This window comes from Solanum dulcamara, chromosome 4 (genome assembly GCF_947179165.1).
Source record: "Solanum dulcamara chromosome 4, daSolDulc1.2, whole genome shotgun sequence".
NCBI classification, from domain to species: Eukaryota; Viridiplantae; Streptophyta; class Magnoliopsida; order Solanales; family Solanaceae; genus Solanum; species Solanum dulcamara.
This window is the reverse complement of record NC_077240.1, coordinates 3,901,409-3,922,816: the sequence shown is the minus strand read 5'-3', so window position 1 is coordinate 3,922,816 and position 21,408 is coordinate 3,901,409. Positions and strand designations below refer to the sequence as shown.

General features: G+C 35.4%; 2 protein-coding genes across 3 annotated transcripts; one reads left to right on the top strand and one right to left on the bottom strand.

Moving 5' to 3' along the window:
- Nucleotides 1-5,136: 5,136 nt before the first annotated feature.
- On the top strand, nucleotides 5,137-13,758 carry LOC129885573 (polyadenylate-binding protein 8-like). The gene is made up of 9 exons (XM_055959899.1): nucleotides 5,137-5,819; nucleotides 7,080-7,198; nucleotides 7,314-7,970; nucleotides 8,079-8,156; nucleotides 8,249-8,338; nucleotides 8,912-9,049; nucleotides 9,815-9,994; nucleotides 10,068-10,271; nucleotides 13,291-13,758. The coding sequence occupies exons 1-9, from the start codon at nucleotides 5,597-5,599 to the stop codon at nucleotides 13,531-13,533; spliced, it is 1,932 nt and encodes a 643-aa protein (XP_055815874.1). The 5' UTR covers nucleotides 5,137-5,596; the 3' UTR covers nucleotides 13,534-13,758.
- Nucleotides 13,759-14,350: 592 nt separating this feature from the next.
- Nucleotides 14,351-21,173, bottom strand: LOC129885572 (probable E3 ubiquitin ligase SUD1). Of its 2 annotated transcripts, none has more exons than XM_055959898.1 (9): nucleotides 20,708-21,173; nucleotides 18,587-19,279; nucleotides 17,600-18,370; nucleotides 17,307-17,518; nucleotides 16,832-17,185; nucleotides 16,004-16,161; nucleotides 15,755-15,918; nucleotides 15,525-15,671; nucleotides 14,351-15,061 (listed from the first exon to the last, which is right to left on the bottom strand). In XM_055959898.1, the coding sequence occupies exons 1-9, from the start codon at nucleotides 21,035-21,037 to the stop codon at nucleotides 14,567-14,569; spliced, it is 3,324 nt and encodes a 1,107-aa protein (XP_055815873.1). In that variant the 5' UTR covers nucleotides 21,038-21,173; the 3' UTR covers nucleotides 14,351-14,566. The 2 variants fall into 2 exon arrangements, with proteins under 2 accessions (XP_055815873.1, XP_055815872.1); XM_055959897.1 differs by having other exon boundaries at nucleotides 16,004-16,164; nucleotides 20,708-21,172.
- Between the last annotated feature and the right edge of the window lie 235 nt (nucleotides 21,174-21,408).

Genomic DNA, 21,408 nt, shown 5'->3' with positions numbered 1-21,408 from the left:
AAAAAATATCGGATCAAATAAATTTATGAATATAAATATATTTATATATTAAATATCAATTTGACTTATTATTTATTCACTATACCTCGTAAATATGTTAAATCATTAAAATATCAATTATTGATCGTCAGTAATATAATTATCAATTTATTTATTAAGATTCCACACAAATTCCTTTTATTGGAAAAAAAACAACAAGAAGGTCCCATAACAAAAAAAATACAAAATATATCCGGTCAAACTGAATAAAATGATATTGAACAAATATATACGTACACATGTACATGAACAAATAGAAAGATAGATGGGGATATTGAGAGGGGCTATATGAGATCAGCTTCTTCTTCTTTTTTGGGTTATATTGTACATGATAATATAAATATAAACTTTTAGTAAGACAAATTTTAAAAATATATATTTTATAATTAAGTTAGTAAAACTTTCAACTTCCTCACCAGATCAAAACATAATGTTACTATACAAAAGTATGTATATTCCAATAATCTGGTCAAATATCATAACCAAAAGAAGCATTTTTAAAAAATAGTACATCTAATTTATGAGAGATTTGTCCAAAAATGCATAATATGCCTTCCAAAAGTGAATTAGGAGATAGGGAAAATCATTCGCAACTCAATAGAATAAAGATTTTATAAAATTGGTAAAAATTATTTACACTCTTGATTTTATTTTGAAATTAAACCAATACTTTTGTAAATATTTAATTTATCCTTACATTAATAACTTCTACCTTTATTTTCACTTTTTAAAAACTATGATTATTTTTAATTTTGTAAATTGATGTAACAAATCTCTATATAAAATAAATGTTATTTTTGAGAGGAAAAAAGTGAAAAATACTAGTTGATTAAAAAGTTCTATGATGAAATTAATAGGCAAAATAAATAAAATCAATTTACTAATAGTAATCAAAACTCTAATATCTATTTATACAAATGAAAATGACAAGTAATGATGATTTTATAAACATGTTTTAAAACTTATTTATACATATATATTGGAATTGAATATTAAATTATAATTTAGAAAAAATATTTCATTAAGGACAACCAATAGAGAATAAGAGAAAAATGAAACTTAAATGCACATATATATCTACTCAATACATGTAATATTAAAATAACAATCATAAAAATAGCACAATGACAAATTTTTAAAGGGATTATTCTAAATATAATGTCAATAAACTTAAATATAAATTTATTAATACATAAGTTAAATACTATATATAACATAAAAGGTATTACATAGGTTAAGAATTGAAAGTATATATATAAAAAAAATGATATTGCATGGGATAAGGAGGAGGGGAATGTCCATTGTTAATAGTTGAGAAAGAAATTTGATTTTTCAAATAAAATTAAAGAGCGTAAATAATTTTGATTCGTAAAAATATTGACTAACTTTTCTTTTTAAGGACTATTTTGTAATTCGTTTATGTTACCTTTCATTTTTTTTCTTTTAAAAAAATATGTATTTATTTAACTGAAAAGGTTCAAATATGTTATCGAACTTTTTAAAAAGATTCATTTATGTCATTCTTTAAAAATTTGGCTCATTTATGCTATTGTCGTTTGAGAAAAGGCTCATCTATGCCATTATTTTTTAACTTCGAATTTTCAAAACCACTCAAACAACTTTTAACATTTTTCAATTAGAGTGTTGGATCAAATGTATTCTTTTGTCTTCTTCTTCTTCATGACCACCAAGAACACATGAAGAACACCAACAACTACAAATTTTCAACTTCTTCAATTTTTCACAAAGCCACCTCAAAATTCAACAGTAGTGTCCCTCTGAACTAGATATCAAAACCTAATATCTTTTGAGCTCGAAATCAACCTAACTCAACAAGACACACTAAAAAAAATTCAAAAATTCAAAACTTGGACATCTTTTAATGGTAGAATTTTTTCAACAACTCCAAATCACTTGAAATTTTAAATATAGACTCAAATAAATAAAAAATTATGGTTGTTTTACTAAAACATGTCCGGACTGAAAATTTTGATGATGACACATCATTTCGGCGGATAGCCGAATAGTTTGGCATATCGCCAAAATGTATCGCCGAAGTAGACTCGAAATTTCAAAATTCTGTTTTAACTAGTGTTTTTGTTGTTATTTTTGACACTCTATTCTTGTTCCCTAGTGTTTTTGAGTCTATGTTCAAAATTTCAAGCGATTTAGAGTTGTGGAGAAAATTCTACCATTAAAAAATATTAAAATTTTGAAACTTTGAAAAAAAAAATAAGTTTGTCTCATTGAAGTAGGTTAAATTCGAGTTTAAAAGATATAGGATTTTGGTATCTAGCTCGGAGGAATGCTACTCTTGAAATTTGAGGTGATTTTGTGAAAAATTGAAGAAGTTGAAAATTTGAAATTCTTGGGATTCTTCATGTGTTCTGGGTATTCTTGAAAAAGAATGAACCAAAAAAGGACATTCAATTCCAAACTCCAATTGAAAAGTGTTAAAAATTGTTTGGGTGATTTGGTAAAATCGGAGTTAAAAAATAATGGTAAAGATGAGTCTTTTATCGAACGACAATGGCATAAATGAGCCAAACTTTTAACGGATGACATAAATAAGTCTTTTTTGAAAGTTCAATGGCATATTTGAGCTTCACCAATAAAAAGAGAAAAGGCTCAAATATGCCATCAAACTTTGAAAAAAAGGCTCATTTATGCCATCCGCTAAAAATTTGGCTTATTTATTCCATTGCCGTTTGAGAAAAGGCTCATCTATGCCATTATTTTTTAACTTCGATTTTGTAAAACCACTCAAATAACTTTTAACATTTTTTCTATTGAAGCCTTGAATCAAATATACTCTTTTTGTTTCTTTTTCTTCAATAACACATGAAAAATACCAAGAACTCCAAATTTTTAACCTTTTCACGAAATCACCTCAAATTTTATTATTAGCATCCCTCCGAGCTAGACATCAAAATCCAATATTTTTTGAGCTCGAATTCAACCTAACCCAACGAGACACACTTAAAATTTCTTCAAAGTTTCAAAACTTTAACCTTTTTTAATGATGAAATTTTTACCACAACTCCAAATTACTTGAAATTTTGAATATAGACTAAAAAACACTATGTTAAAGTTCACTACGTCTATGTTCAAAATTTCAAGTGATTTTGAGTTATGAAAAAAATTCTACCATTAAAGGAGGTTAAAGTTTTAAAATTTTAAAGAAATTTTAAGTGTGTCTTGTTGGGTTAGGTTAAATTCGAGCTTAAAAAATATTGAGTTTTGATATCTTGTTCGGAAGGATGCAACTATTAAAATTTGAGGTGATTTCGTGAAAAATTAAAGAAGTTGGAGATTTGGAGTTCTTAGTATTTTTGGTGTTCTTGAAGAAGAAGAAGAAGCAAAAAGAGTATGTTTGATTCAAAACTCCAATAGAAAAGTGTTAAGAGTTATTTGAGTGGTTTTACAAAATCGGAGTTAAAAAATAATAACATAGACGAGGCTTTTCTCAAACAGTAATGGAATAGATGAGCCAAACTTGGATGGCATAAATGAGTTTTTTTTCAAAGTTCGATGACATATTTGAGCATTTTTCTTAAAATTATTTTTTTCACTTCCTTTAGAAAAAAAAGATACATATGAGTCATTTGTCTAACAATAGAGGTATATATGAATCACTTTCATGGCAAGAAGTATATCAACTCTAAATGATAAAATTAAAGAGTATATCCGACCATTTACCATAAAAAAATAAAGTAAATAGCAATAAACCTATCTTTGGTCAACTGCTTTAAATTGTATGACTTATTTGTTTAACCAAAAGAGATTTTGGAGATTAAGCATTTCTTCTACATGACAAAATATTGCTGAAGCTTCAGATTGTATATTGTTGTTGTTTTTCTATAAATATGTCATATTACATAACTCAAATAAGAAAAATATTAATAAACAATATTTAATTGGTTTTAAAATCTCAAATATTAGAAAAATAAATAAATTATTATTCAATATAATAATTAAATTACTATTTTTAAATATTTAAAATATAGTAAATCAATTTTGTCTATTATAATTATTTTTTTAATAAAAGAACAAAAAATTCAATCAATATTTTTAACGACCTTTCTGCTTTTCAATTAATATAGATGCAGATTTGTAATAGTTTTGATTGTTTTTCTTATTTTGCTTGTTTCAAGAATATTAAGAAATTACATAATTAGGTGATTATGCTGGTGATCATAATATAATAGGAGCGTTTATGATGTAGGGACTTTGTCAGTGAAGATAAATACACGATTTGAAGATGACTTTTTTGATTCCGTTTTTTTACAATTATCGAAACATACCTTTCTATAGATATCAAGTACGTTTAATTCTTTACATTATTTTTTTTGCATTAGAAATGCATAAGTTGCCGGCGTCGAAATTCCTTTTTTGATCGACCTTTCTTGAAGTGTTTCTCTCTTAAGCCGAGGGTCTTTCGAAAACAGCCGCCCTACCTTTTAAGGTGGGGGTTAGGTCTGCGTACACTCTATCCTCCCCAGATCCCACATGGTGGGATTACACTGGGTTTGTTGTTGTTGTTGATAACAAAGCGTGAGATTAATATCAACTATCACTCTCATAGTCAAAGCTTTGTTTGACCTAATCTTTTTTGGAACCCATCTTTCTTTGTACCGAGGAGGAGTCGATATAATATTTTCATTTAGATTCTTATTTGTTCTTTTTAATTTTCTTAAAAAGGATGAATCTTGATCGTGTTAAAATTTGTGGAATTGATGAAAGAACTCACATAACATAGAATAACCCTAATGGAGGGCTTCCCCCGACAATCTCACCCACAACAAAATAATTTTCTAATGGTTGACGAGTCGTTTGCTTCCGATTGTATGATTTATTTAATTTGTAAAAAACTTTGTCAATACTATAACAATAATTTTTTTGCTATATAGTATAAAATAAAATTCAGGAAGTTGAATGATTCGTTTATCTAGCCAATAAGAAATCCCCTTATCACAACTGCCAGCTACCAGTAGGGGTTTCATCGGACCACGTCAAGTGGGACCCACCTCCCTTCCTAATCTAACGGCGAATATTTTGTTCCGTAAATTATCTTAGGGCTTTGCTTACACACAAAATCCCAAACCCAATTTTTTTACTTCTATAAGGAAAAAAAAAACCTTCTCAAATTATTTCTTCTTCTGCAATTGTGCAGTTTAAAGCTGCCCTATATTTTTCCCCTATCCTTTTCTCCTACCACCCTTTCTCTTCTACCTTTTTCGGCGTTGCCGGCGGCGATCCTTTTTCTCGTCGGATCTCCGACCTATCCACCTTCCCTCTCCTCTCTTTATCATCTATATCCCAGAAAAAAATCTAAAAAAAGCGAAAAAGAAAATCTATCGGAAAAACATCAAAATTTCTAGGGTTTCAGTATCTTCTACTTGTATCAATTTCGAGTTCGATAGACGTCGGCTTTTTAAAATTTATTTATAGTGTGAGATTTTGTATCTGCGAATAAAAAGAGGAGAGGGAAGTTAGAAAAAAAATTGAAAAAAAAGAAAATTATTGTTATTGTTTTTGTTTTTTGTGTTGAATTTTGATGGCGCAGGTTCAGGTGCAGCCACAGGGTGCGAATGCTGGTGGTGTGAACCAGTTTGTGACGTCTCTGTATGTGGGTGACCTTGATGTCAATGTGACCGATTCACAGCTGTATGATCTGTTCAATCAGCTAGGGCAAGTTGTTTCGGTTAGGGTTTGCAGGGACTTGACTAGCCAGAGGTCGCTTGGTTATGGTTATGTCAATTATGGGAACCCACAAGATGGTTCGTTTTCGTATTTGACTTGGCTTTATTCATCTTAGCTCTAGCTTTGTTTTGAAACTTAATTGTCTAATTTATCAATAGCATTTAAATATTGTATTGATAGTTGTCTAAATGGAGCAACATGGCTAGTGAGTGATCGTATGGCCTACACCCAACTAGCTTGGCATTGAAACATAATTGTTATCATTGTTGATTTTTGGTGTTCCTTTTATGCCTAGAAGTTTGAACTAATAATTGCCACAATTGGTTTGCTGGCCTGCAACTTCAGAAAATGTTGGAGCTGTCAATGAAAAAGTAAATCAGCTTTTTAAATATATTTAAAGGTTACATCAAGGAGCCTAGTATTCACATGATATTATCCTCGAGTGTTGCTCTGCAAGCTATTAATTTTTTTTGGGTAAGTGCAAGCTGTTATGTGGTAGAAAGACGGTCTCTTTTTTGTGTTTGGGGGGGGGGGGGGGGTCCTTTTCTTTTTCGTGTTTAAAAGTAACTTTCTCCATATATCAACAGTCAGGCTCTATAATAAGATTTTTTTTTTTTTTTGTATGTGTGGGATGGCTTATAGAACACTATTTGGGCAAATAAACTGTTGAGTATCCTATTGTATTGCAGCTGCAATTGTGCTGCTTGCAGTGACTCCTCCTTTGGATTAGCAACCTAGAATATGTTAGTTAGACAATAGAGAAAATTAAAACTGGCTGGTTTTTTGGTATTATCGACCTTTTTCTGTAAGATGGAAGTGTGAATCCTTGATATTCAATATCCTGTACACCTAGAACTTTTTTCTTATTTTAGCACAACTGGACTAATTTCCAGTTTGACCTTACGACCTAGTTTTGTTTTGGTGCACGGTTGAGTGCCTGAGTATTCTGTTTTTTGATAAGTGTGGTGTGTGTAAGTTCCTGCGCTGATATCCCTGGTGTTGCGGCAAGTTTGTGCACAGATTATTCTATCGTGTCAACCACAATTTTCCGAGTGGAATGAAGGGTAACTTTTAATCACCAAATCGTTATATATTCTGTGTATCTATTTGCTAGTCGTCAGTTTTTTTCGTGTCCAAAGCGCTACAAAATGTTAGTCAGCATCACCAATAGACGAAAAAAGACTATCATCATCAGTAGTGACAAGGAAAGAAAGAATGCTTTAGCAAATCATCCCTCCCGTTCACTTTTAGGTTTTTTACTGTGTTTCTTCAACACATTTACCCTATTTTTTTGTTTAGGGCTTTATCAACAATTTTAACAATTGTATTTGTAACAGCTGCAAGGGCTCTGGAAGTGCTGAACTTTACTCCTCTCAATGGAAAGCCCATCAGGATAATGTACTCAAACCGAGACCCAACTGTTCGAAGAAGTGGCACTGCAAACATATTTATTAAGGTCTTTTTATGGAATATGTAGAGAATTTGTCTTGTTTGATGGATTGGTCAACACATTTATAGCTTCAGAATATTTTTTGCCATATTCTCAACTTACTTTGCCTTTTGTTTTTTAGAATTTGGACAAGGCAATTGACCACAAAGCACTACATGATACATTTTCTGCATTTGGAAACATTCTATCTTGTAAGGTAGCTGTGGATTCATCAGGTCAGTCCAAGGGGTATGGGTTTGTGCAGTATGACGGTGAGGATGCTGCCCAAAAAGCTATTGAGAAACTGAATGGTATGCTGCTGAATGATAAGCAAGTATATGTTGGACCCTTCGTTCGTAAGCAAGAAAGAGATATGGCTGTGGATAAGACAAGATTTACCAATGTCTTCGTGAAAAATTTATCTGAAGCAACATCAGAAGAAGATCTCAATAAAGCCTTTGGTGAATTTGGTGCCATTACTAGCATTGCAATTATGAAGGATGAAGATGGAAAATCTAGGTCCTTTGGATTTGTCAACTTTGAGAATGCTGAAGATGCTGCTAGAGCCGTTGAAGCTCTGAATGGTCACAAATTTGATAACAAAGAATGGTTTGTAGGAAGAGCTCAGAAGAAATCAGAGAGGGAAATGGAATTGAAAAATCGATATGAGCAAAGTGCCAAGGAGGCAGTTGATAAGTCACAAGGTTTGAATCTATATATAAAAAATTTAGATGACAGCATTAGTGATGACAAGCTGAAGGAATTGTTCTCTCCATTTGGCACAATCACTTCATGCAAGGTAAGTTGCCTTCTCTATTTTTCAAAGTTCAAATAAACCTCCAATTCTCCAATTTGATTTGAAGTGTGGATTTTTTTATTTTTTTTACATTTGCTGTTATTCAAACAGGTTATGAGCGATCCTAGTGGAGTAAGCAAAGGATCAGGATTTGTTGCATTCTCAACTCCCGAAGAGGCTTCAAGAGCGGTGTGTTCGCTTAGCTCTTTTAATTCAGCTGGTAAAAGTCAACTGAACACGGGCAAGGTAGAGCTTTAACTTTTGATTTCTTTTCTTTGCAGCTCGCGGAGATGAATGGAAAGATGATTGTTAGCAAACCTCTGTATGTTGCCCTTGCGCAACGCAAGGAAGAGAGAAGAGCAAGGTTACAGGTATTTCTATTCATCTTTCTTTGGGCTTAAACAGTTGGAAAAAAAGTGCATTTTGTTTGTCTCTGTTCAATGCTGTCTCTTTTTGAATTTGTTATCTGATTTTGCAAGAAAACCTTTGCTTATTTGTTGACTTTGGTACTTCTGACTGATTAGTAACCAAATCTTTTACCATCTTAAAGATTAGTGTTTGTTTAATAATTCATTGAATTTCTTTTGAGTCTTTTACAACTGAGCGAAGGAAACCAAAAAGAGGGAAAGCCTTTGGGGAGTAAAGTGTCCTTTTCCAAAAAAAAAGAAGATGATAACTTGGATTATGAATTTAAATCTTCTAATTGTGTAGCTATTCTACCCCCATATATCACCATGGCGACATTAGGTTATCTTGCCTCTTTTGAATATAAGCTCTGCTTCATGCTTGCGAGATATATTGATTTAGAAGGCATTTACCAACTTATCTCTTATTTACTCAAAATCCCTTGCATGGTGATACTAATACATAATATTTTTCAAACACTCAAAATCCCTTGCATGGTGATACTAATACATAATATTTTTCATTGTTTGAAAATGTAGGCTCAGTTTTCTCAGATGCGTCCAATCGGAATGGCATCTTCGGTTGCTCCACGAATGCCTATGTACCCTCCTGGCGGTCCTGGTCTAGGTCAACAAATATTCTACGGCCAGCCACAACCATCCATGCTCCCCCCACAAGTAATAAATCGTTGTGGATATTCAGTTTTAATGCTCTCGTAACTTAGTACCTTTTGAAACGTAGTGTCTCATTTTCTGTTTGTAATTTCTGATATTGATTTGCAGTTCTCAATTTTTTTGCTAACTAACAAGTAGACTAAGATGTTATGTCCTAGATTGTCTTTTCTGTACTTGAAGTTGGCACCTTGTGTGATGGATGTGGTTGAGATTAGAGGATAAGAGTTTAAAATTCCTCATTTTATAATGAGAGCTCTCAAGCTCCTCTATAAATTTTTCTGAAGCATGCAATTTTTTTTGTTTGATACGTTATGTGTCATGCTTGACTCTCTACTCTGTTAACATATTTTCTGACATCGTTTGGATATTGCTTGGTGTCTTTTGTCATGGATATTATTAACCCTTTCAAGTCAGATGCTCAGATGACTGAAATTTTTTAATGCGAGTAGGTGGCTTATTATGCGGAGAGTATTGATGAGTTGCTGATGCTTGGTCCTATCATTACAATTCAATAGTTTGGGATGGTGATCTAAAAAGAATAGAAGTTAAAGATGAAGAGAGAACATCTTGAAGAGATGATAGAATGAGAGAAATTATTATTGTTCTTGTGTTCATTTTTCTTGTAGTCAAATCATCTAAATATTGCCTTGCTTTGAGTCATTGAGGTTTCATATGACCAACTGGAACTATTTACCCGGGCTAATTTGGGAGGTGAGGTATTGCTGATAAAATTGAATTGTGTTCATCTACTTTTCTTTTACTTGTCAGGCTGGTTTTGGATATCAGCAGCAACTTGTACCTGGAATGAGGCCTGGTGGGGGGCCTATGCCGAATTTCTTTATGCCCATGGTTCAGCAAGGGCAGCAAGGTCAACGTCCGGGTGGCCGACGTGGAGGTGCTGTTCCATTGCAGCAAGGACAGCAGCCAGTTCCGATGATGCAGCAACAGGTTTGTGGCAAATTTGTTGTCATCTGTATGGTGTGTTTATAGAAGTGCTCAGAGTTCAATTTTTTTATGTCAGATGTTTCCGAGGGGCCGTGGATATCGATATCCTCCAGGACGTGGCCTTCCTGACGTTGGCTTTCCAGGAGTAGGTGGTGGCATGTTCTCTGTCCCATACGATATGGGTGGCATGCCTGTGCGTGATGCAGGAATTGCTCAACCAATTCCAGTAGGGGCTTTGGCTACTGCTCTGGCTAATGCTTCTCCAACAGAGCAAAGGACGGTATGATTCTCCTATAAGAGCTAAAGCTGATTTCTATGAACATGGTAACATGTTATATTCATCAGCACCCAAATCAGGGCTGATATCTAATATTTACAAGCACAAACCCCCGTAATTCTTACAAGGAAGCAAAAAGGTCTATCAATGATTCTGCATCATCTACAAATTGTTCTTTACACCAAAAATAAAGAAGAGAAATGCATGTACTCTTGATTTTCTTGGTTGGGCTTCTCTTGCCTCCAGAGCATCTTGCATTCCTCTCCTTCCATACTGCCCATCATATGCAAGCCGGAACAATCTTCCACCATTCCTTGTGACATGTTCTTCCCCTCATACTGTTCCATCGGCATACCAGGCCAAAAGTGTCCTTAGGGCATCACCCCAAGTAGTTTCAGCTAATACTACTAAGAGATGTCTAGTAATAATGTAGTGTAGAAATAAATGGTCACTGGTTTCTGCTTCTTGTTGACATAAAAATCATCCAGGACTGAGCAGCTTCTTTTCTGAAGAATTTCCTGTGTGAGGAAAGGTTTTCTTATTACTAATGAAAAACTGAACTTTGAATGATGCTTTGATCTTCCAAATCTGTTTCAAGGCTAGGAGGTACTGGACTGTCCTGTAGATGATAGTTGTATGCTGTTCTGACTGTGAGTGGTTGCTCCCTTTGACAACACTGCAAGCCTTTAATTCTGTTAACTTTCCAGTCATTAGAAGCCTTTAATTCTGTTTAACTTCCCAGTCATTAAGAAGCCTTCTGAAGGATAAGTTCCGACCCTGAGAGCTCCAAGGTCTTCTATTTGTGGCATTAGGTGAACTAATAAATCAGGGAAACGGACTTTCAGTGCTCCGTGACCTCCGTGACCAAGCTAGTAATCGTTCCAGAATGGAATTCTCCTCCCATTTCTTGTCTTAAAACCCGTGTTTGTTACAAATTTCTCCCAGAGATTCCTTGTGGATTTCTAATGGGTGAAAATCATTTTCACCTCCCAACTTTGCTTTTAAAATCAAACTCCCCTCAACTTTGAACAATAGTCAAACTCTCCCCTTTATTCCATGCATTGTCCATTTTACCCTTGTTATATTACATCTTTTTAATATCTCTTTATATTATATATAATTTACTTTTTAACATAGATATAACTTTTTCTTTAAGTTTTTTAACATTATAAGTAGAATAATATTTTTAAGAATTTATCACATAAATTATAATCTAAAATAATTTAAAATTTAAACAATATAATCTTTAAAAATTTGTCCTTAATTAAATTAATTATTTGTATTTCCTACATTGAAATATATTTATATAGTTATTATTCTCTGCTATTTTCACTTGTATAAATAAATATTAGAGTTTTGATTATTATTAATAAAATTAATTTTCTCATTATGCTAATTTACTTCATTATAGAAATCATTAACTTATATATACACTTAATTAGTACTTTTCACTTTTTTGTCCAAAAAATAATGTTTATGCTTTTATGAAAAATTTGTTACATTAAATAAAAAATGAAAATATCATGATTTCTAAATAAGTAAAAAAAATTGATAATGAAAGGGTATAATAGGCATTTTAAAAATTTAATTAGGATAAAGGGGGAGTTTGATTATTGTTCAAAGTTGAGAGGGGAGTTTGATTTTAGACGCCAAGTTGGGGGGGTGAAAATGATTTTCACCCATTTCCAATTGCCTACTCCACAGTGATGTTCTGACTGGTTTGGTACTACAGTGTTCATTTTCACCCATTTCCAATTGCCTACTCCACAGTGATGTTCTGACTGGTTTGGTACTACAGTGTTCCAATTGCTCACACCTGTAACTGATGACCCGTCTCTGTAAAGCTTGCTTCTTGATGTTGCATCTCCCAAGCCAGTTCAGGAAGGGTCTTTTGTTATGTAATGTTAGATTCCTGATGCCAAACCTCCAACTCTCTTACTGGAAATTAGAGTCTTCCAGTTAACAAGATGAAGTCTTTAGGTCTCCCTGCAGTCCTCCCAAATTAAGTTCCCCTTCAGCTGATCAATTCTTTCCCTTTTTTGCTCTGACTGGAGTAGGAACTAAGAACATGGTGTATGTGGGGAGGGAGTCCAGGACAATGTTCACTAAAATGACCCTCCCCACTAGAGATAAATACTAAGCTTTCCTCTTGGCAACTTCCTTTCACATTTTTCAAGTACCCCTTCTCAAATGTCTGCAGCGTTGTTCCTAGCTCCCAGGGATAATCCCAAATATTTGGTTGGTATTGATCCTACTTCATAACCCAAAATGCGAGCTAGAATTGGACTATTTGGAACTTCTTTTGATTGGAAACATCAAAAGCTCTTCCTCCAATTAACCTTTTAACCCCTAGCTTTTGTGATATCCGAACTTATTTTTCCTATTAAACTGAAATAGTTTCAAGAGTTTGATAAATTCAAGTTAGCATGTCAATGCAGTTTTTGTTCTACTTGTGGATAGGTTTGGTTCCTATAAACTATGGGGCAGGAGGTGTTATGCTGGTCTTTCATTTTTTTCTTAAACTGTTCTCCCTATAATTTCCTTTTTAGTTTTCCTAAAGAGTATGGACTAGAAATGCCAAAGTTTAACACAATAATTGCCAAATGCATACTTATAATACCAGATCATTCCAAATTTATGTCTACCAAGCAGCACAGATAGTCAATTCAACCACTCTCTCAAATTATGTAATGTAAAGCTGACCCAAGTTTTACTAAATGTGGCGGAAGGAGGATTTTCATAAATACTATCAAAGACATTTTTTTATAGCACTTTACTTTTGGAAGATGATGTCAGAATTCTGGATGAATTTTTCGTGATGCCACCTTCTCTCTCTCTCTTTGCGTCTTTTTCTTCTTTCTTTTATTTTAAATAAACCTATTAAGAAGAGGTGCATCCGACACTATGTAATTTGTTCTAAATGTCTAAATGCCAACAGAACAATATAGATGTTGAAACTGGCGAGTGTTGACCATGCTTTACTATCCCCCTCCTTTGGATAATTGCTGTGATTTGTCTGCAGATGCTAGGTGAAAATCTGTACCCCTTGGTCGAACAGCTTGAACCAGAAACAGCAGCCAAGGTTACTGGCATGCTTCTGGAGATGGACCAGACAGAGGTATTGCACTTGCTCGAGTCTCCCGACGCCCTGAAAGCCAAGGTTGCAGAGGCGATGGACGTTCTTAGGAATGTTCCTCAGCAGCAGTCCAGTAATCCTGCTGATCAGTTGGCTTCATTGTCACTGAATGATGGTCTGGTTTCTTAAGTTCAAAGATATCCAATGTGCATCAAATATTTGTTCGTTTCAGGTGTGATTTTAATTATGGATTTTCTTCACCTAGAAAATCTGACTTCCCATAAAAAAACTTCTTAGACAAATGTTTGACTATCAGATATTGTTGGGTTGCATTTTAGTTCAGTTTGGAGTTTGTTGGACAACAGTTTTATTAGAACCTTTGCGCTGATTTTTATTTATGGATTTTTTTGTTTACATAGGGATTGTTTATTTGGTTGTGTTTGTTTGATACATTTGAATGCGGGAAGTTTTTTGGTTGCATACGCTTCCTCTTCACATGCTTAGTGATGGTGGGAGTGGTAGTCAACTTTTTAACTTCTTTCTTAGTGGTGTGATGATGGGTATTCGGGTGCATGTTTTGCAACTGCCGTTTCAACTTTTAAGTATAATAGTTTAATGGTGAATACAAACTGAATTTTTCACCCTAATGTTCTGTCGTGTTATTGAGGGAGTAAAAAGAACAATTGAAAATGATGATGTCTTTATTATAGTAAGTTTGAGCGCGCTCATTTACCTAGTTTGTTTATTCAAGTGAGTAGTACCTGGTAAAAAACAGTAGCTCCTTGGTGTGTTGCAAAATTATCGTTTATTAGTAACCATCAAATAATTCAAAAGGCCTCGTGGTAATTCTTTTGGTTCCATTGATCAACTACGAAGCAATGGCAACCACTTGACTCCTGATATACATTTTTGCCACTTGCAACTTATGGACTAATTTCATCGTTCTTTTCCTCCTTTTGCATACAATGGGAAAGACTGCCAAAAAAAAAAAACTAAAAAACTAGACTCCCTGAAAAATTGAATCACTAATTATGTCAGCATCATGCTAAAAGACTACATATTCACAAGTAGTAAATATTACTGATAGAGAAACTGCCCAGAACTAATACAAAATGGTTTATCACGAAGAGCAAAATAATAATCCATTTGCAATTTGTTCACAGACTACCCTTACCCCTCGACCTCCACATTGAGCAGCTGAGGATATCATGACTTGTAGACTTCAAGCAACTTGCATAATACCACGCCTATGTCTTAGTCCTACATCAGCAACCTCCTCAACATCCCCATTCAGTACAGGGATCTCCTCCTCTCCGGCCACCTCTACTTCATTTTGCCTTTGAAGTACCTCTTCCCCAAAATTATGAAGTCTACGACCAATCAAATAACGGTCATCGCGTATAGAATTATGGAGATTGGTGAACCACAAGTGGAAACGCTTTGCACAGAAACAGAAGAGACTGAAGCCAAGGCAGCCAAGCCAAGCAAATCGATAAACAGCAGAGTTCACAAGCAAAGGGTAACCAAATATGGGGAACACACCCCTGGCCAAAACATAAGGTACACACAACGCTGTTAGCAGCTTCATGATGATAGGAAGGACTATCTCCCGAAGCACCCAAAAGCCTTGCAACCTAGAGAAACCGTTCTCCCTCACTCTCTCAAATTTCAGTCGCCAGCTCTCATCCACCAGTGGCATCATATGATCTAGCATAACCTGTTTTGCACAACCCAAATTAAGAAATTGGTAGAGTATATAGATATGCCAATATGAAGTAACTAATGTGCATTTACACGGAAAAGGATACTTGGACGCCAAATGTTTTCAAGAAAAATTCTTGTTATTGCTTATGGGGTGGGGGTGTGAATGTATGATTGGTTGGGCTGTCAAGGGCCTTCTCCCAACAACCAATTCACGTTTGATCTAGAATATGGAGGAATAGTTTTACTTTAAATGAGAAATATGCAGAAATTGTCGGGGGAAAGATGCAAATCAACCATGAATTAACAGCCCCGCCCCCAAATGTTTTCTGAATAGGCTACAGGATATACAACAAAAGGCAAAGGAAATGCTCTGGACAGAAACCTGTTACATCCAAAGATTCAGACCTCCAAGCGAGTCTTATAAACAGGTAAAACCAAAAACTCATAATAATGTAAATAAACTTTAAAGCACTTACCAGCCTGGTCCAGATCTTTAGAAAGATTAGTCCTAAAGCCCAATCTTGATAAAGGAGGAAGACTGGACTTTCGTCAATGGGGACTCGCATTGGCACAATGACCAGAAGTTCAAAAAGCAGTCCAATTAACACAGGAATAATAAAGATCTGGAAAAATAATCAGAAAATAAATTAACAGTATAGAAAAAAATCAAGGTGCAAGTACTGAATCAAAATGAAGGTGCCATTACCCATATTGACAACAGTGCAGAACTCTTCAGAACAATGACACACCATTTCCATACTTGGTTCATCAAAGCTGCAACCCTCCTAGTTCTAACTTGATCGATTGAGTACCTCGCTCCAGCAATGGCAGTCCAAATGGCATAACTTCCAATTACAAATGCATACAAATCTAAGAAGTCAAAGCAACAAAAGTTCAGCGTTTTTATTGTGAGGTGAAGAACAGAAACCAACTTGAGCTAGGTTGACAGCAATACCATTGCACTTGATTCCATGTGTTATTGGAAGCAACGGGAGTGAATTGAAGAGCGCACGTCCAAGTGAAATCGGTACAATTATGAGGGCAGAATTAAAAAGTAGGAGAGTCATCCACGCCACAACCAGCAACAGCACGATACGGAGCACAAAGGCGTACCTGCTAAAGATGTTTCTAAACAACATAAGACTCTTGCTAAAGCTTTTTTTGAGGTGAACTTAGACAGAGTCTCACCGTTTATGACTTAAATCACTTGATCCTACAGAAACTAGCAAGACGAGCTATGGCTGAGCGCAATAAGAAATTACTATGAAGACTGCCCATTCATAAACTTATCTAGTTTTTTATAAAATCTAGGAGGTTTTTAAGAATTAATTTCGCATTCACACATTTGCGAAGAGGCTAAATTAGTACTCCTTCCATCCCAATTTATATGACTTCTGATTTGTGAAATCAGAATGTTTGAAACTGTTAACTGGTAATATATTTTATTTTATACAACAAATTTTAAGAATTCAAAATTCATTTTTAGCTATTCACGTATTAAACTTTGATATGATGTTTTATCAATTAGGCTAAGGACCGTCCTTTAACATTTTCCTCTACAACTATTATTGGACTTCCCAACCGAACACTACTATACAAAATGAGACAACCTCACAAATAAAAAACGTTAAAAGCTGATCCTCATCATCTCCTGAAGCAGACCTACACTAAATTGGTTTCAACATATCGGTGAAGTGACTCAATTTGCCAACATAAGAAATGAATAATATGTTCATTGTATAATAAAAACAGGACTAATAGCATGGAGCATTGTTCAACTTACTCAGGATCCGCCTGTTCTTCAGTGTCATAGTCTTCTACGAAATTGGAACTAGCTGCTGCATGCCTAGCTCGGTTATCGGGAGCAAACCCTACCAAGGCCCGATCGGGTACACCATGTGGGGCTTGAAACCTGTCCTGCCTGCCTTGGTCACCATTTCCATTCTCTTGTCGACCATTATCCTCAGGTTGGGGCAGTAGGAAATCAGTTAGACCAAGAGCCCAGCCCACTGCAGTAAACCAATATCGGAGCAGAGATTTGATTGTCGTACGCAACTTAAAATGCTCAATTGCAAAGGGAATACAGATTTGGAACAGAAGCATATCGGCAGGTATTTCAGTAAATGGATCAGATACACTGCGAAAAGAATAACAGTTCCGTAAGTTCACCAAAGGGATGAAAGCTCAAAGCTCGAATCCACATACCAAATACATGTTGAAACCAAAATCAATAGGAATAGAGCAGGAAACAATCTTACGAGATATCGAGTGGGAAAATAGACGGAGCCATTCGCATGGCAAGTTTGACAGGCAGATACACGAGCATCACTATTAAGCTTCCATAGACTGCAACTGATAAAAGAACTCGACGAGCATGCTTATGTACAGGATCATCAATCAAATCACGGAATGGGTTGTAGTTGGGATCTGCTGGATCTCGAAGAAAGTAAAGCACCCCATTACGCAGGACCTACAAAAAGAATCGTGGTAGTAAGAGAAAACAATTAGAAAATAGAGATGAGAAACAGAGTAAGTCTAATTAAAATTTTACCCCTCGAAGAAGGCTAACAAAGATACTTATTTGTAGCATGTAGACAATCCCTACAACCCAATGAACTAACGAGCTTGCCAATGGAGATGCTGAAAAAAATTCCACTCTTTGCGTGATCGACTTCCCGAACATTCTAATGGTGCAAACATCCAGCCACCAGCCACACATCAAAGGGAAAACCCCAAGTTCAATAACAAGGAGGAAAGCAACCTTAATCATAGTCATCAGATGCCTCATAGCTGCTACAAATTGTCTAAAGAGGGAGGGGATGGTTTCTGCAATGGAAGCAATACCATAGAATCTTCCCAGCGTCAAAGGCTCTCCCCTGGTATATCGGATTAAAGCAACAATCCCAAGGTAAAAAAAGACCAGAGAAAATATAAACATGTAGCCGACGGCAAGAGTTGTAACATCTGAAAGTCTAGATGTTCCAACAGATGACCCTTTCAAAAGATCAGTCGACACTGTTGTGCTGAGATTGTTTGCTGCCACACTCAATCCAGTGGCATTTGCTTTTAACATTTCAGTGACTTGGCCAAGCAAACTGCTCTCTTCATTAGCAGTAGGAGTTAAATTCGCAACAGCAGTCCATGCACTCTTCAGAGTAATATTGGCCAAGGAAAGTGCTGTTTCAGTAAGTGGCATAACAGTTGATAATACTGGATTGCTTGCAGAGGACAAAAGCCAAGACAAATAATAGAGTATAATTCGTCCTAATGAAAAGGGAACAAAGATCACAACTCCAAGAAATATCATATTGCTGGCAAGAACCTGCACAGAAGGCAAATCATCATATATCAGTTAACTTCTCATGTTCGGCTTGCAGACAATAGAATCAGAGAAATAAAAAAGACACATCAGGAAAAATATGGTCTTCTGCAGAACAAGAATTTAGAGAGTACGAAAATATATTTAATGACTGCAGTTGTGTTCACATTATAAATGAAAAAAGCATGAGAAAGGTGGCACGTGAGAACAGGAACGTACGGTAAATGCATTTTCAACCAGATGAAAAACAGGACCCTGCATGCCAACAAGCTCATCAAAAGGTACATCCTCTGCACCATCAGCATCATCCAAACCATCAAACATCTGTTCAACATGAGCTTCAAGCCGTGCTGCCTGCATCTCCCATCGAGCGGCAACATTTTCTGCATTTCTCCGGATTATCTGACCAGCTCCAGCAATTCCCTGTGCACCATTAGCATCTTCCTCATTTCCATCAGCAGCAAAATTTCTGTTTGCAGGAGCAACAGGTCTTCTTGGAGCACGGGCTGCATTTCTGTCCCCATCATCTTCCCTGTCAGCTTCCTGGCCCCCAAGTTCGCGCAAATGTCTGAAGTAATCCCTCAACGAAGTCGCCCCAAGAAAGATGAAAACAATGCTAGCAGAGAGTAGAAACCCATGCAGGCAGTCGGTAAGAATGATGGTCGTGGATAAGTGACCCAAGAATAGTCTATGAGCTTCTCCAAAACTTCTAACAAAAGCCAACCGCCATATCCAGAATGTAATGAACGGTATTATGAGCAGCCATACAGAAAGCACAAAGCTAAGACGTAGGAAAAATTGCAGGACATGGCAGGCTTTCATTGCCATCCCAACCACGAACTCTTGAAAAGGGAGCCTAGCCGGAGCGTTCTCAGCATAAACTGGTGAAAATGAGAATGCATGTTTGCATACCTATGTTATAATAAAAGAAAATAGTGAGATTCCACCAATAGATAGATCACCCTAGGTGAGAATAGAAAACAAAAAGCAGTTTTCAATGTTAGCTATGTGGTGCAGTATCCAACCACAATCTATTGTAGAATCATTTATGATCAATCTTCATAGAATCATCTAAGTGATTCTCTAATCATACACACTTCCAAGAGTCATACAGTTATACATTGCTCATATTGACTTCATAAGCATAATTATAAAATTTGAATGAAAACTTCAGTTGACGAGTACAAACCACAAAGCAAATCTATGCCTCAATCCCAAATAAGCCCGTCTATAAGAATCATCATTATCCATTTCAGTCCATAAAGACCCCGTTTCATAAAATATCCGAATTAATTTGACGTCATCTAACCGTAAAAATCTTTATAGTTTCTGTACAAATTTCTAATAGACTATCAATGTAGGATCTAATGTAAACATACCATCAAGACCATGCCGCACGCCCAATTAGTTCCTAAAAGTATAATACATGAATAGTAGACTGAACTAAGCGAATGAGCCTACAATCTATAGACGGCAAGAAAAATTGACTGCCTTTAAGCTAAACGGAATAAGAGAAGCAAGTAAACTCTAAGTGTGTCAATGATGTGAAAATCCTGATTATACCTTGAAAAAGAAGAGAGATAAATCTACAAGTAAGAAAAGAAGATTGCAAGAAGACCAAAAAGAATAAAATTTGAAAAGGAATTGTGTTGATCAAGTAAAAAATACATTTGTAGCTACATGCAAACCATACTAGTTATTAACCTATTAAAAATTGAGTTCGAGCTGCATCAAGAAGAGCTTCCAAAATTGATATGATGATTTGTACTTTCAAGGAGGTAAGGAACAGCAAGCAAGAGCTTCAATATGATTGAACAACATGTCAGAAAGTTAAGAATCCTTTGGTAGGCCTTATGGGAGTAACATTATTTAGACTTAACTAGAAAAGAAAGAATAACATACCCACTTCCTTTTCAAGCAAGTCTAGCATACCCACTCCCTTTTCAAGCAAGTCTGAAGCATGTCTCTCACCACCTACCCGTTAGATGGATATTGTCTAGCTCGAATTCACCTCATCCGCTAGCTCTATTTTTAAAGAACCCATACTTCAACTTAAAAGAGACACTACCAAGTGAAGGGAGCTAAATCGATAGACAAGGTTCATATAACCAACAATTAGCTTGAGATTGAGGCTTTGTATTTTGTGTTTTTATCCCCTCTTAAAAGGAGCAAAATAATCCCTATCCCGCACTGAAGCTTAACTAAAAGCTTAAACCTTTTTCTAGGAAGACACAAGAATATACGAATTTGACAACAAGAAAACTTAACCCAAAACAAAAAAATATGGGGGGAGATGGAAAAAGATTAATCAAATGAACAGATTTCGCATAAAGAGCGAACCTCGCATTGGCGAGCGTTACTGTGATTAAGCCATTGAAGTAAGCAATCTTGGTGAACATACTTGATACTACCACTGCAAGCACAAGGATATCGGAGAGGATTATCGGCTTCACCAGGGTTCCGACAGATCCGACAAACGTCCTCTTCTTCTTCGTCGTCATCATACCTGCTGGCCAAAGAATTCAAATCTCTACGCGTCACCTGCTCCGAGGAAGAAGATGCGGACGGCGATGAAGACGAATTGATCGCATCGGCGGATGAGCGTTCCGCCGGAGAAATTCCACCACCGCCACCATCGTTCGATGCCGGCACCGCCGTTGCGATCTCCATCAACGATTGAACTCGCGAGGGATTGATTTGTATCTCCTAGGGTTTTTCTCAAATCGTGACGATGTGATGGAGCTGTGGTTTGGTCCAAGAAGAGGATCAAGGGTCGTGGACGAAGGACGTCGGTTTATCTTTTATTATTACCATTTTATCCCTCCAAATTTATTTATACGCGTCTTCTTTTTTTTTTTTTCCCAAACATATTCCTTCGTTTCATTTTATTAGATCTTTATATAAAAAAATTAAATATTTTATTTTATTTTTTAATTTATGATAATTTTATTATTTTGTTCTGATAATTTCTTTAATATTAAATAATTATAATATATTTTTAATTAATTTTTATAGTATGGTTAAATAATATGAAAGGGAGG

Bases quoted from the DNA above. Each gene is read 5' to 3' on its own strand.
- LOC129885573 (XM_055959899.1), top strand. From the start codon at position 5,597: ATGGCGCAGGTTCAGGTGCAGCCACAGGGTGCGAATGCTGGTGGTGTG. The intron at 5,820-7,079 runs GTTCGTTTTCGT...TATTTGTAACAG, and splicing joins TTATGGGAACCCACAAGATG to CTGCAAGGGCTCTGGAAGTG. The intron at 10,272-13,290 runs GTATGATTCTCC...ATTTGTCTGCAG, and splicing joins CTCCAACAGAGCAAAGGACG to ATGCTAGGTGAAAATCTGTA.
- LOC129885572 (XM_055959897.1), bottom strand. From the start codon at position 21,037: ATGGAGATCGCAACGGCGGTGCCGGCATCGAACGATGGTGGCGGTGGT. The intron at 16,165-16,831 runs GTAAGTTGAACA...AAACATCTTTAG, and splicing joins GAAGAACAGGCGGATCCTGA to CAGGTACGCCTTTGTGCTCC. The intron at 15,919-16,003 runs GTATTGCTGTCA...TTGACTTCTTAG, and splicing joins ACATGGAATCAAGTGCAATG to ATTTGTATGCATTTGTAATT.